Source organism: Hyperolius riggenbachi, chromosome 2, assembly GCF_040937935.1.
Source record: "Hyperolius riggenbachi isolate aHypRig1 chromosome 2, aHypRig1.pri, whole genome shotgun sequence".
In the NCBI taxonomy this organism is placed as follows: Eukaryota; Metazoa; Chordata; class Amphibia; order Anura; family Hyperoliidae; genus Hyperolius; species Hyperolius riggenbachi.
In genome coordinates this window covers 94,131,230-94,145,016 of record NC_090647.1, presented here as the reverse complement: position 1 = coordinate 94,145,016, position 13,787 = coordinate 94,131,230, and the positions used below count along the sequence as shown (strand labels likewise).

General features: G+C 45.3%; 1 protein-coding gene across 4 annotated transcripts in view; it reads left to right on the top strand.

Moving 5' to 3' along the window:
• Positions 1–13,787, top strand: part of DCLK1 (doublecortin like kinase 1) — a 450,773-nt gene that overhangs the window by 386,359 nt on the left and 50,627 nt on the right. For all 4 annotated transcript variants that reach the window (XM_068267071.1, XM_068267072.1, XM_068267074.1 and 1 more), the window contains 3 exons: positions 36–113; positions 2,078–2,174; positions 11,193–11,273. In XM_068267071.1, the coding sequence (XP_068123172.1) occupies positions 36–113; positions 2,078–2,174; positions 11,193–11,273 (256 nt within the window). The remainder of the gene's footprint in view (positions 1–35; positions 114–2,077; positions 2,175–11,192; positions 11,274–13,787) is intronic.

Genomic DNA, 13,787 nt, shown 5'->3' with positions numbered 1-13,787 from the left:
ATTCTAGGTAACTGACACCTTTTGTTTTTCTCTAGTTATGGACTAAAGGTAGACATTTGGGCTGCTGGTGTGATAACGTACATCCTACTATGTGGCTTTCCTCCATTCCGTGGGTATGTATATATTTCACTTATATCTATTGTAGTATACGATGGGTCTAGAGACTCTAGAACCTAATTCCCCAACCCTGTCCTCAAGGCCCACCAAAAGTACATGTTTTACAGAAAACCACAAACATACAGGGCTCGTTTCCACCATAGCGAATCCGCATGCGGCGACGAGATGCGGATTCGCTTGTTACACTGAAGTGGCCGGGGCTGTTTCCACATGTGCGGCGTGCGGGAGCGATTTGGCGGCGGGCTAAATCTGCACGACGGGACCCACCGAATTCGCCTGCTTCGGGAATCCGTGCGAATCGCCGCTAATGTATTTAATAGTAAAAACGCATGCGTTTTTTACATGCGTTTTTACCCGCGATTCGCGTGCGATTTCGCACCTTTTTCAATGTTATTTTGCCCTGGCAGTGTCATGGTTAATTTCGCATGGCACCCTGCCATGCGAAATCGCACGCGAAATCGCGGGTAGAAACGCATCCGCATGCGTTTTTACAAGCGTCGGAATGCCGGCGAAATCGCGTCGCAACAGTGGAAACGAGCCCTCACAGGTAGGGTAATTAGTGTCTGCAGAGCTGATTACCTACCTCTGTGGATTTCCACAAAACATACAGTGGTGGTGGGCCTTGAGGACAGGGTTGGGGAACACTGCTCTAGAACACCAGTGCCAAGTACACCATTTTATTCATGTTACTGCGAGCTTGGAAAGTTCAGGAATCCGAATAAAATGGGTCATTCTGGAGTCACTACCTTCACCTTACCCATGGGGATGTGTAAATTGGCCTAATTTTACAAGCTGACCAACTGCTCAGCCCCTTCTTTATGGGGTATAGACTCCAGCTTTTAATTTGCAGACCTTTATGACACCAAGTAGTAGGTGTTTATCAAATTAGCTTTCTATAAAGACAGGATTTTCTATTTCCTGATTATGCCAACATCACATGACTTCTGTTGGCCAACAAGCGAGGAGCTTGGGTCCGTGCTATGAGATAAAGGGTTTTTTCTTGGATCTTTTGCCAGTTAAGTCGAGTGGTATTTTAGTTATTTATTTTTATTTATTATTAATATAGTGCTGACTTCTTCTGCAGCACTGTACAGACTATATAGTTTTGCCATCAACAGTAAAATTGCAGCTGTGGCAGTTCATTCACTCACAGCAACTGGCAGCTGGCTTGAAACACTACCCCATGCCTCCCTGATCACTCATAACCTATTATTAGTCAGGGCTTCATACTGACTGGGAATGGTGTTATTGTGGGGGTGGAGTAGGCTGCTGAATAGTGTTGGTATATGAATCTGGGTTTTTTTCATTTGGAAACCCGGATTATGCCGTGCACCACAGTTCAGCACCAAAGCTAGTGGAGAGGGTCATGGGGTCCACGTCGCGCTTCACACGACTCCAAGGCTTCCTCCTTCCGCCTCCCTCTCCACTAGCTTTGGTGCTGAACTACAGTGTACGGCATAATCCAGGTTTCCGAATGAAGAAACCTGGATTCAAACACCAACACTAATGCTGGAGTTTTGTGTGGATTTATGAACTGGTGCAGCTTCTGTTTTCTTTTATTTTCTTTTTAACAAACTTGTTTTATGCTCAACTTATTTAAAATATTGTTCCTTTAAGTGCATATAAAAAAAAAAAACCTGTTCCTGGACTTGCACTTTAATTTATTATACTTTAACGGTTATGAAATAACCAGTAGCGGGAAGGCCCTACTGACCACATTATGGGAAAATAATTTGCAATAATGATGGACTATCCCAGTCCATGTATAATTTACAGGCGCCTGTAATCTCTAAGCAATGCAATATATCATCCATCAGGGAACACAGCTCACTACTGACATGCATTTAGACTGGTAAATACATTATTGTGATTTCTTTCTGTTTGGCACTTTATTTATGTGCTGTGTTGTGACTTTTGTAAGTAGAAAGACTTCACGTTTCCTTTTTTTCTGTTACTGTAGAAGTGGAGATGACCAAGAAGTTCTTTTCGATCAGATCCTAATGGGACAAGTGGATTTTCCATCGCCCTACTGGGATAATGTGTCTGACTCTGCCAAGGTAACAGAGGAAATCCCCCTAATGCTGCTAAAACAATTATTTGCTCAACAGAATTATTTATTCATTAAAAAGAACATCTTTGCAGTTATTTTGTCTATGGCAAAATTACATTGCATTATTGTGAATTTATAAAGCACTGACATGTTCCACCAACTGTCCATCAGAGCAGCTCTCAATCTAAGCACTAATCCAGGGGTCACCAAACGTTTTGGGTCGAGGGCCGTGTGGTGATATATTGGGGTGCTGATGCTGTTAAGGATAATACAGTAATATATTTTCATTTTCCCATTTTTATATCTGCTGTGGCATGTCAAAGGTGTAGAGATGCAGGCTAGATTCATGGACTGTTCATGTATTTGTGTGGGTGGGTCACTAGACCTACATTTGCATTTAAAGAGGTCTTCAGTGAATATGACCAGTCACCTTCAATAGGCAAGGAAGCAGCTCATTAAGCCACTAGCAGTCACTTTTGATCTACTGTCCCAGGTGTGATTGTCTGCGTCTGTCTACAGGATTACAGGCAAACTGCTACCTGTAACCAAAATTCAATCTTTTCATGGATGTGCTAAAATACACTTTAACCAAGGAAATAATGTGGAGGAAGCTTTTTGATGTCTGCAGAGTTCAATGGGTGAGATTGTGTCCTGCCAAACTTCAAGAAGCTAAAACAGGAACCCCCTTTGAAGTTTGCATATCACAAGAAAGATTATGACAAGCGTTCGGTGATGTCACAAACGGGGAAACTGCATTAGTTCCTGGGGGCTGGACATTAAATGCCCCAGGGGACACTTCGGACTATTTAAGCTGGCCCAGGACAGCCACCGGTATCTTCTCTCGGAGGTAGCGAATAGCTAGGGAGGATCGCGACTCCTGGTCGAAACGGCGTCCTCCCGTCAAACAACATTCTAACCTAAGCTGGTAACGTTCTTTTTTCCCCCATTTATTTTTACGCAAATATCCGTGTGTGTTATCTTTGTAACTTTTATCTTGTAACTATTTTTACTTTGTTTTTTGTAATCTTTTTGTATATATTAAGTTCTGCATTGTTCTATGTTTTTCTAGAATATTAAATTATTATTTAATAAGTTTGACTTCTGCCGTACTAAACTAACACTCATAGCCTAGAAGAGACTGAAGTGTAACCGTGTATAAGTTCATGCCTAATTGTACGCTTGAGCAACACTACCGTATGAAATTGTAATTGCATTGTGTGTGGGGGCGTTTGTCATACGTTGGCCTAAGCGCGCAGCTGACCCAACGTACGAACAACGCCAGTGCGAGTAGCGACAGCAGAGTGGCTAACAGTATCGTTCGGAACGACTGTTAGTGGGTCTTTGCTTCACGACAGTGTAAGATTGCAACTGTGTGTGTGTGTGGGTGCGTGGCGTTCCCGTATTTGGCCTAAGCGCAAAGCTGACCCAAATACGAAAACGCGAAGTGCGCGCTGAGGACTCGACAGCAGAGTGGAAGTGTCTAGCGAACCGCTAGTGGTGGCAGTGAGAGGTGTTCTGAGGGGTCCCAGCCTTGTTTTAGCTTGACTAAGGCTGCTTCCCCTCTCAATCTGGTCAAACCCGCAGTCGGGAACCGTATACGCAGGCGTGCCGCGGGCCGGTTCCTGACATAATTGGCTGGCAGTGGTGGCATCGTTTAGTACATTAGTACGCAGTTTAGCTCACTATTCTGAGTACTAAAGGCTGGAAGCTTGCTAGAAGCAACTAGCCTACAGAAGTCTACTCAGTGCAGAATCTATATACGTTTTTTTTTTTTTGTTCAAAGATACACACTTGGTGTTTGCTTTCCCCTCCCCCCTTTTTCTTTTTATTTTTTGCAACACGATGGCTCAGAAAGCATCCAGCTATGCAAGGCAAAACAAAGAGATACTACTCAACCTGTGTGAGCACAAAGGCATCGAGACGGTGAGCGGCCAGACTAAGGAGCAGTTAGTTCGTGCGCTCGAGGAGCATGATGAGGCAGAACGAGCCCGTGCTTCAACGTCAGCGGATGCAGCTCACGACACGCCAGAGGAGGAATCGCTCCCACCACAGAATGCGAGTGGAGACGATGTCCTGGATGATCCACCGAACACGAAGATGACATCTCTGGAAGCCGACCTACAGCTACTAGGTTCGGCTGAGCCCGAACTGCGCCTAAAGCTGATTCTGGAACATCGGCAAGCAGAAAGGGAAATACGACAAGCCCAGAGGGAACAAGCTACCCAGCGACTCCAGGCCGAGAGGGAAAGACACCCGGCCAAGAGGGAACAAGCTGCCCAGCGACTCCAGGCCGAGAGGGAAAGTGCTGAACGGCAACACCAGCTGGAGCTGGCTAAACTTCAGCAGCAGAACCGGTCTGCTGGACCCGCAGAACGCGAAGGTGAGCGAGTCCACAGAATCCCCCTTGATAAGTTCCCCGCTATGGACAAGGACTCTGACATAGACACTTTCCTACAGGGGTTTGAAAGGACTTGTCGGCAGTATGGGGTGCCCCGTGAGCAGTGGGCACGATACCTCACACCAGGGCTAAGAGGCAAGGCCCTGGAGGCGTTTGTGAGTCTCCCCCAGGAAGAAGAAACAGACTTTGAGGCAATTAAGAAAGCCATCATTGCGCGATACCACCTCACGCCAGAGGTGTATCGCAAACGTTTCAGGACAGTGCAGCGAGGTCCTAATGACAGCTACCTGGATCATGCTTGCACCCTGCGCACTGCCTTCCAGCAGTGGCTAAAAGGACTGTCAGTTAAAACCTTGGATGCCCTGCAGGAGCTGATGATAAAAGACCAGTTCCTACACACCTGTCCTGTTGAGGTCCGGCTGTTTGTGCTGGATCGAGAACCAAAGACAGTGGATGAGGCTGCGGAAATGGCCGATGCCTACACCGCCCATAGAGCACCTGAGTCCCGGAGGACTACTACGCCCAGCTGGAGAGGAGAACAGATTGCTAAACCTGTTTCACCCAGCACCCAGAGGAGGCAAGCACCGCTGTCTCCTGGATTCAAGCAACCTGACACTCGGAAATGCTTTGTATGTGACAGGGTGGGTCATATCAGCACGACTTGCCCAGAGAGGAAGAGGGGGGGCCCCAAAATCCAGTGAGGCCTCAAACCCCAGTGAAGTGCCAACGGCTTTGTGTGCTACCAGGAATGCTACTGGCTATGCAGAGAATCTGCAGCTTGTCACGGTTGGGGGTACAATTGCCACTGGGCGGAGGGACACTGGAGCAGAAGTGACTCTCATACATCCCCAGCTCGTGAACCCGGAGCAGTACATACCTGGGAAAATGATTGCTGTCCGAGGAATTGGGGGTGTCACCCCAGCCATACCCACCGCCTTGGTCCACCTGAATTGGGGGGCCGGCAGCGGATTGAAAGAAGTTGGGGTAACCGACAAAATCCCCACCAACGTTTTGCTGGGTACTGACCTGGGACGGTTAGTGGCCCGGTATGAGCCTACTCCAAACCCTGTGGGGCCTGCATCCCCAGCAGACGTTCAGGACTCTTGCAAGGTACTGTTTGATAATGCTGTGCAAGTGGGGAGTGCTGGTGAGGCCCCAGGGGCTATGGACTGTATACTAGGAGCCAGCCCTAGTGATTCTCCAGTGCCTAGGCCTGGAGTGGGGCCTGTTGATCCGGAGAATGCCGAAACGGATGATGTCCTTTATGACGCACGGACTATCGAGGCGATCGATGCAGGAACTGTTGATGATACTTGTGAAGTGCTGAGTAGCAATGTGTGTAATGATACAGATAATGTGGATGTTTTATGTGATTTTATAAATGTCAATATGTATAAGACGGACAATGTTGATATCATATGTGTTGTGCTACATAATGATGCTTGTCCTGTGGACACTCCTTCGGCTGCAGGAGTAACCAGCAATGGTCGCTGGGCTGCAGCAGATGGACTGTCCACTGAAAAGGCAGACGGCACCAGGCCGGGTCTTCCCCCTTCCGATGTTTTTAAGACCAAAGGTGAGGTGGTTTGTGATACGTGTAATGTGGACGCTCCCTCCGCTGCAGTGGTAACAGCACAGGGACTGTCCACCGAAGTGGCAAATGTTGCTGGGTCAGCCACATCCAATCCGGAACCTGGCCTGGAGGGCCCAGGAGCCTCTCCGTCTGCAGCCTTCCTGGAATGTGTGACAGGCAGCACTGAGCTCTCTATGGCTGTTCGATTTGACAGCAGCCTGAAAGAGCTCAGGGGGCTAGCCAGCAGGTCACCAGCTAGGAGGGGCAGGCTGAGAGGGTCCTGGGAAGTTATTCCCTCTGAGCTGTCCGAAGTGGAGGAGGCAGACCGGCAGATAATCGTTCCCCAAAGGGACCGAGAGATAGCTCCTGCCACTATAGAGGAAGTGCGTGTAGCGACGGTTGGAACCCTTCCCCAGCTGCAGCACTGTCTCTATGGTCGCCAATTCACGGTTGTCACTGACTCACATTCCCCTGGTTGGTTACGTCAGGTTGCCAAGGGCAACGACACATGGCAGCAACCTGACCTAGCTTTCCATTCGTGTAGCTTGGAGCTAACTGACAGGTGGGGAACCCTCCTGAGGATGCTAAAGGGTTACCCCACCCGGCCAGGCCGTCAATGTAGGCTTTGGCAGGATGATTCGTTAGATTCACCTGCCAGCGCCATCTGGAAGGGGAGCAATCATGGGAATGCGGACGGGCTGTCTCGTCAAGCAGAACCACCAGTGTAGGTGCAGGCAGGATGATCTGGGAAGATCATCTGCCTTGCACCAAGTTAACGGCGGAGGTGTGGTGATATATTGGGGTGCTGATGCTGTTAAGGATAATACAGTAATATATTTTCATTTTCCCATTTTTATATCTGCTGTGGCATGTCAAAGGTGTAGAGATGCAGGCTAGATTCATGGACTGTTCATGTATTTGTGTGGGTGGGTCACTAGACCTACATTTGCATCTAAAGAGGTCTTCAGTGAATATGACCAGTCACCTTCAATAGGCAAGGAAGCAGCTCATTAAGCCACTAGCAGTCACTTTTGATCTACTGTCCCAGGTGTGATTGTCTGCGTCTGTCTACAGGATTACAGGCAAACTGCTACCTGTAACCAAAATTCAATCTTTTCATGGATGTGCTAAAATACACTTTAACCAAGGAAATAATGTGGAGGAAGCTTTTTGATGTCTGCAGAGTTCAATGGGTGAGATTGTGTCCTGCCAAACTTCAAGAAGCTAAAACAGGAACCCCCTTTGAAGTTTGCATATCACAAGAAAGATTATGACAAGCGTTCGGTGATGTCACAAACGGGGAAACTGCATTAGTTCCTGGGGGCTGGACATTAAATGCCCCAGGGGACACTTCGGACTATTTAAGCTGGCCCAGGACAGCATCTTCTCTCGGAGGTAGCGAATAGCTAGGGAGGATCGCGACTCCTGGTCGAAACGGCGTCCTCCCGTCAAACAACGTTCTAACCTAAGCTGGTAACGTTCTTTTTTCCCCCGTTTATTTTTACGCAAATATCTGTGTGTGTTATCTTTGTAACTTTTATCTTGTAACTATTTTTACTTTGTTTTTTGTAATCTTTTTGTATATATTAAGTTCTGCATTGTTCTATGTTTTTCTAGAATATTAAATTATTATTTAATAAGTTTGACTTCTGCCGTACTAAACTAACACTCATAGCCTAGAAGAGATTGAAGTGTAACCGTGTATAAGTTCATGCCTAATTGTACGCTTGAGCAACACTACCGTATGAAATTGTAATTGCATTGTGTGTGGGGGCGTTTGTCATACGTTGGCCTAAGCGCGCAGCTGACCCAACGTACGAACAACGCCAGTGCGAGTAGCGACAGCAGAGTGGCTAACAGTATCGTTCGGAACGACTGTTAGTGGGTCTTTGCTTCACGACAGTGTAAGATTGCAACTGTGTGTGTGTGTGGGTGCGTGGCGTTCCCGTATTTGGCCTAAGCGCAAAGCTGACCCAAATACGAAAACGCGGAGTGCGCGCTGAGGACTCGACAGCAGAGTGGAAGTGTCTAGCGAACCGCTAGTGGTGGAAGTGAGAGGTGTTCTGAGGGGTCCCAGCCTTGTTTTAGCTTGACTAAGGCTGCTTCCCCTCTCAATCTGGTCAAACCCGCAGTCGGGAACCGTATACGCAGGCGTGCCGCGGGCCGGTTCCTGACAGGCCGGGTCAACATACTTCAGACTGCTGGGGGGCCGGAGTATACATAAAATTATGTAGAAGTCTTTGCGGACCAGACAATGAAGCATACCCAGGTGACAACCTGCAGTCCAATTGGACAGCAGTGTCACCTAATGTGGAATTTGATTGGAAACCAGCGAATTACTGCTTTCTGGCTTCCATGTGGAAGGGTGCTGCCAGCAGTTCTATGCTATATACGGACCACCAATATTTAACGATGTAGCTGAGCACATGTATAAGTAATACATTTTGTGTGTGGTGGGCCGGTAAAAAACCCTCAGGGGGCCACATTCGGCCCGCAGGCCTTAGTTTGAGGAACACTGATCTAATCTAAACTATAGTCGTAATTCAGTGTGCCAATCTTAGTCGAAAGGCCCATACACATGCTAGATAAATGTCACCGGATGGGGATTGGGACCTGATCCCTCAGACAACATGGCTGCAGGCTAACTATGTGTTCTGCTGCAATGCAGGTGAGTGGCGAGAACAAAGCTATTGGCTGTCGCTTAGCTGATTTGATCCACCTTGCGGATTGCTGGTCAAGGGCTGGTCAAGGGCTGCTGTACACACTCCAAATTATCGGTAGAGGCGGTTCTTAGCGGCTGCCTCAGCCAACTTTAATCTGGCATGTGCAAGGGCTTTAAGGCCAATTATTTGAGGTAGTCAACCAAGTTTTTGAGGATCACGTGATCTAAAACAGTCAAGGTGAATAAGAGGCAGCAAGCTGGAGGAGAGGGGCTGCTCTTGCTTGACTCTGCATTGTTCTGCTGGTCAGACTGCAAGGGGCGGGCATAGACTGAAATTTCTGAGAAGACTTGACTCCCTAGCTGTCAAAGTGCAGGATGTGGCTGATGTTGGGGCTCCTGATAAAGGGCTCATTCACACTATGTGCTGCGCTGTCAGTTTTGACGCAATGCACATAGTGTACGATCCACATGGCAACATGAAAGTCCATAAACTTTCATGTTACCATTCACACTACAGGTGTGCGTTCCCATGCGTTACGATGTAACGCTTCTGGGGACATAAAATCGCACGACACACACGTTTCCCGACGGGTACGGCTGCCGGCGTCTGCGCTCTAGCGCTTCCCGACGTGCATTCCGTGCGTTTACCGTGCGATGGCAACGCAAGTATGAAATCGTGTTCGTGCTTGCGTTGTGTAGTGTGAATGAGCCCAAAGTCATCTGTTTAAAATCAGCTAAACAAGCACCTTACACATACTTAACCTATTAGAAGCTTCAATAGAGTTATCTCGTTTGAAGTAAGTGTACTGCTTTTTGACCTCAGTAGGCAGAACTTGTTGTGCTGTGATTATCTTAGAATGCTTGGATCTCTCCCTGCTAACATAAAATACAGAAACCGAAAGCAGAAGTCCTCTATTATTGTCTCACACTGCCCCCTAGTGACAAGTGGCCATAAATACACATTACAGCTGTACTAATTAGATGCTAGGAAATCTAACAAAGAAGAAATAAAAAAAATGTGCTAAAATAAATTGGCCTGCACTTGCAACTTGCAAGCCTCTAAATAAAATGGCTGCTAAAGGGTTAAAAGCACTGAAGAATTAAAAAAAAAACATTAGCGCGTAGCATTGGGGTTTAGATTTGTTTCATGCCTTTTTAAAATTAATTAGGGATTTATTAAAAATTGAAAAAGAAAAGTTGTTGCGGTGGGTGTAGCCACGACTGTGGCATCTCTCACATTTTGGCAACCCTCATAAGAGTCTGATATGACCCAGGCAAGGAAGAAGCACCATTTACCCCCTAATCATTTTTGGTAAATTTAGGCCAGTTTTCTCTAGCCTGGCTCCGAGTTGCCTCAGGCCTCTCTTTGGTGAATTCACCACCTGTCAGCTGCTCCCATTCACCAGCTGTGCACTTGCTAGCACTCGGCACAGGCAGTGGACAGGCACCCCCCATGAAGTTGCATCTGAGCATCATGGTTGCCGTGCTGAGAAGCAACATGAGACTTTTCTTGCCTCCAAGTAATGCCTCCACGGGAGACGCGTAGTGTTACCAAATGCTGCCATCCACATGTAATTGCAGCTTGTGACTGGCTGCCGGGCGGTGCAGCTACTTTACAAATGAGTAGTTCAGCCATCCATGGAAAAAAATGGCCTTAGTATATCAAGGCTCTAGGATGTATCATCACATATTTGCACTTTGATATTGTCAAGTGCGCAGTGCACAGTAATGGCACTATGCCTCTATGACTATGAGCAGCACGGTGGTGTATGGGTAGCACAGTGGTGTATGGGTAGCACAGTGGTGTATGGGTAGCACAGTGGTGTATGGGTAGCACAGTGGAATAGTGGTTAGCACTCTAGCCTTGTACTACTGGGTCCCCGGTTCGAATCTCAGCTAGGGCACTAGCTGCACAAAGTTTGTATGTTTTTCCCGTGTTGTCGTGGGTTTCCTCCAGGCACTCCAGTTTCCTCCCATATCCCAAAAAACCTAAACATTAGGTTAATTGGTTTCCCCTAAATTGGCCTTTGACTACAATACATACAGTACACAATACATGCATAGACATATGACTGTGGTAGGGATTAGATTGTGAGCCCCTCTAAGGGACAGTTAAGTGACAAGACAATATACTCTGTACGGGGCTACGGAGGATGTCGGCGCAATATAAATACTAAATAATGATAATAATATGGCAGAATAGAATTGTCAAGGAATTGCATAATAATCATGTATACTAGAATGTATGCTGTGGTAGTAGGTATGGTTAACATCTGTCAATATAGAGAATATGCGCTTTGAGTCCTATGGGAGAAAAGTGCCTCACAAATGTCAATCGTATTGTATAGTATTGTAAAATCTGACCGTTACAATTCCTCCTTGTGTATTGTAGGGACTTATCACCAGGATGCTCCAGGTAGATGTAGACCAGCGGTATTCTGCTCTGCAAGTTCTTGAACACCCATGGGTGAATGTAAGTATTCCTGCATTATGTCAGATATGATTTACAATCTGTAAGATTAGGTTACATAAATGTGGGAATTTTTATCAGATAATACTATTGCCAATCTCCGATACAAATTCCCAAATTCATAAATGAGGCTTGTTCTTTATAAAATATAAAACTGACTGACAACTGTATCTTTAATGTGATACTTTTGAAATGAAAACTACCTACAGTGTGTCTGAAAGTCATAGATATTGTTTCATTATTATTAAAGGACCACTATTGCAAAAAAAATGTAATTCCATGTACACCCATGCATATATGATGTTCATATGCCCTGAGTAAAACGCACAATAAACTTCTGTTTTTCCTATAATGATGTCACTTACAGTCCGTAGTAAAAATCTGACATTTTTACAGGTTTCAGACTAGTCCAACTCTTCATGGGGGATTACTTAAATTCCTTATTTCTCAGAAGCACTCCCTAGATGGCAGTGACACAGTCCAGCAACCAGATTAGTGCTACACAAGCAGGCTTGTTGGACAGCATTTTTGTGTAGGTCTTCTCCAGGGCAGGTTTTTAAATACAGAAAATACTGGAATTCCCTAATAAGTCCAAAACCTGTCAGAGTTTTCAGATTTTACTACTAACTGTGACGAGGTAGGAAAAAATGATTTATAGTACATTTAATTTTGGGACAAATGTACTCCTTATATTGTATGCATACACCTGTATATTACATTTTATATTTTTTTATATGATAGTGGTCCTTTAATAAATAAATAATTGCCACTGTACCGCATGTTCTTATATAATGTTTGTATCTTTGTTTAATATGCTGCTTTATGAAGGTTGTAGGATTTACTTCTGGATCTTCTAATTTCTCGGTAATGAAGATCCCTAATAATTAGTACATTAGCATTGTTTTAACATTCTCATTGGGCATAGGTCTGGACACTTCAGATAATGACTCAGAATACTGTAAACAGTGCCCTAAAACCAAGACTTTTGCAGCAATGGTAACATTCATAAAGGAACTATAAAAGAAAAGTCTCTTTAGCTGAGACATACTGAAAGCAGTACACATTGCTAGTATTAATGACAAACATTATTTCAACTTGCTTGAGTGGTTTTTATGCAAATAAAATACTGTCACTCCACAGTGAACCTAACAGAGAGTGTCATTGCTGCTGCCAGTCACTCAGTTATTACAGGTGTGCAAAATAAGTAACGCTAATTCCTGCTCCTGCCTGTGCACTCAGACAGGAAGTGTAAAATGTGGGAAGTCTGTACTATACATGTACAGATTCCATAGTAGAAAAGAAGTGCTATTAGTGCTTATGGTCAGTCTCAAAGCTGGCTGCAGACTGAAATGGAAAGTCTATTTTTTATGACATTATGGGTCCAATTTGTAAAGGTTGTGATCTTCAGACTGCCAAAAAAGTCCTGCTATTTCTGTAAAATTAGTGTCACTTTTCTGGAGATCTTCATACTGGCGTACTTATTAGAATGGAGAAGTGCTCAATTGATTGCAAATTTTCATGATGACCACTATTATCCATTTTTGGCAATAAAGTGACAGTCCCATGCAAATATAGGGCAATGGCCCAATTTGCTACTTTACAGAGATTGTCAGACAGATTTACTGTCAGTTTGACTATTTCCAACATGCCCCTTCAACTCTATGGAAATACAATCGGAAAATTGATCGGAAATCAGAATAGGCATGTTGGAAATAGTCAATCTGACATTAAATTTGTCAGAAAATTGCATCATGTGTAGCATTAAGTGAAGATGTAGATTGCTTCTTTCTGGTAATTGCAGTAAACAAGCAAAGCCATTACCCTACTGTAAAGAAACAGATCACTCTTTTAGGTAATGCTATTGGGAATTATCTTAATAAAGTGAAAAAAACAAAGTAGCGCCAATACAGCAGATTGCCACTTGTTTTATAAATAAGCTCCTGAATCACATGAATATTTGTGCAACACTGATATGTCTTTATAGATCTTCTTTTGCCAAAGTAAAGAATTTCACTCTTAAACAACTGATGTTTCTAATGAACGATGTATGATCTCTACTGTTTTTGAGTTGTGTTCTGTAGATCCTAGGTTCTCAACAGGTGGTAGGTGTACCCCTGGAGTTACTTGGGCTGGGTTTAGTTAGGCCTCGTTCAGACTATACGCGCTGCCGTGCGCATTTTGGCAGCGCGTATAGTGTGCGACACGCAAGAACGGTAGAAGGGCATAGACAGCCCTTCTACCGTTCCCATCATATGCGCTGCGTGGCAGCGCGATTGCGCTATCGCGTGCTGCACGCATTTTTGGGAATCGCAGCGCAGATCCCATTCATTGTAATGAATGGGATCTGCAGCGCAGCGCATAGGAGCGCAGATGGCGTGCGATCGGACGCGTTGCGTTCCAATCGCACAGCCATCTGCGCTAATGATGTGAACGAGGCCTTAATCTATTACAATGAGTTTTTGGATTTATCAGTGTTATGATAGTTGACTCTTTTGTTGTACCCAGTTTACACTGGCT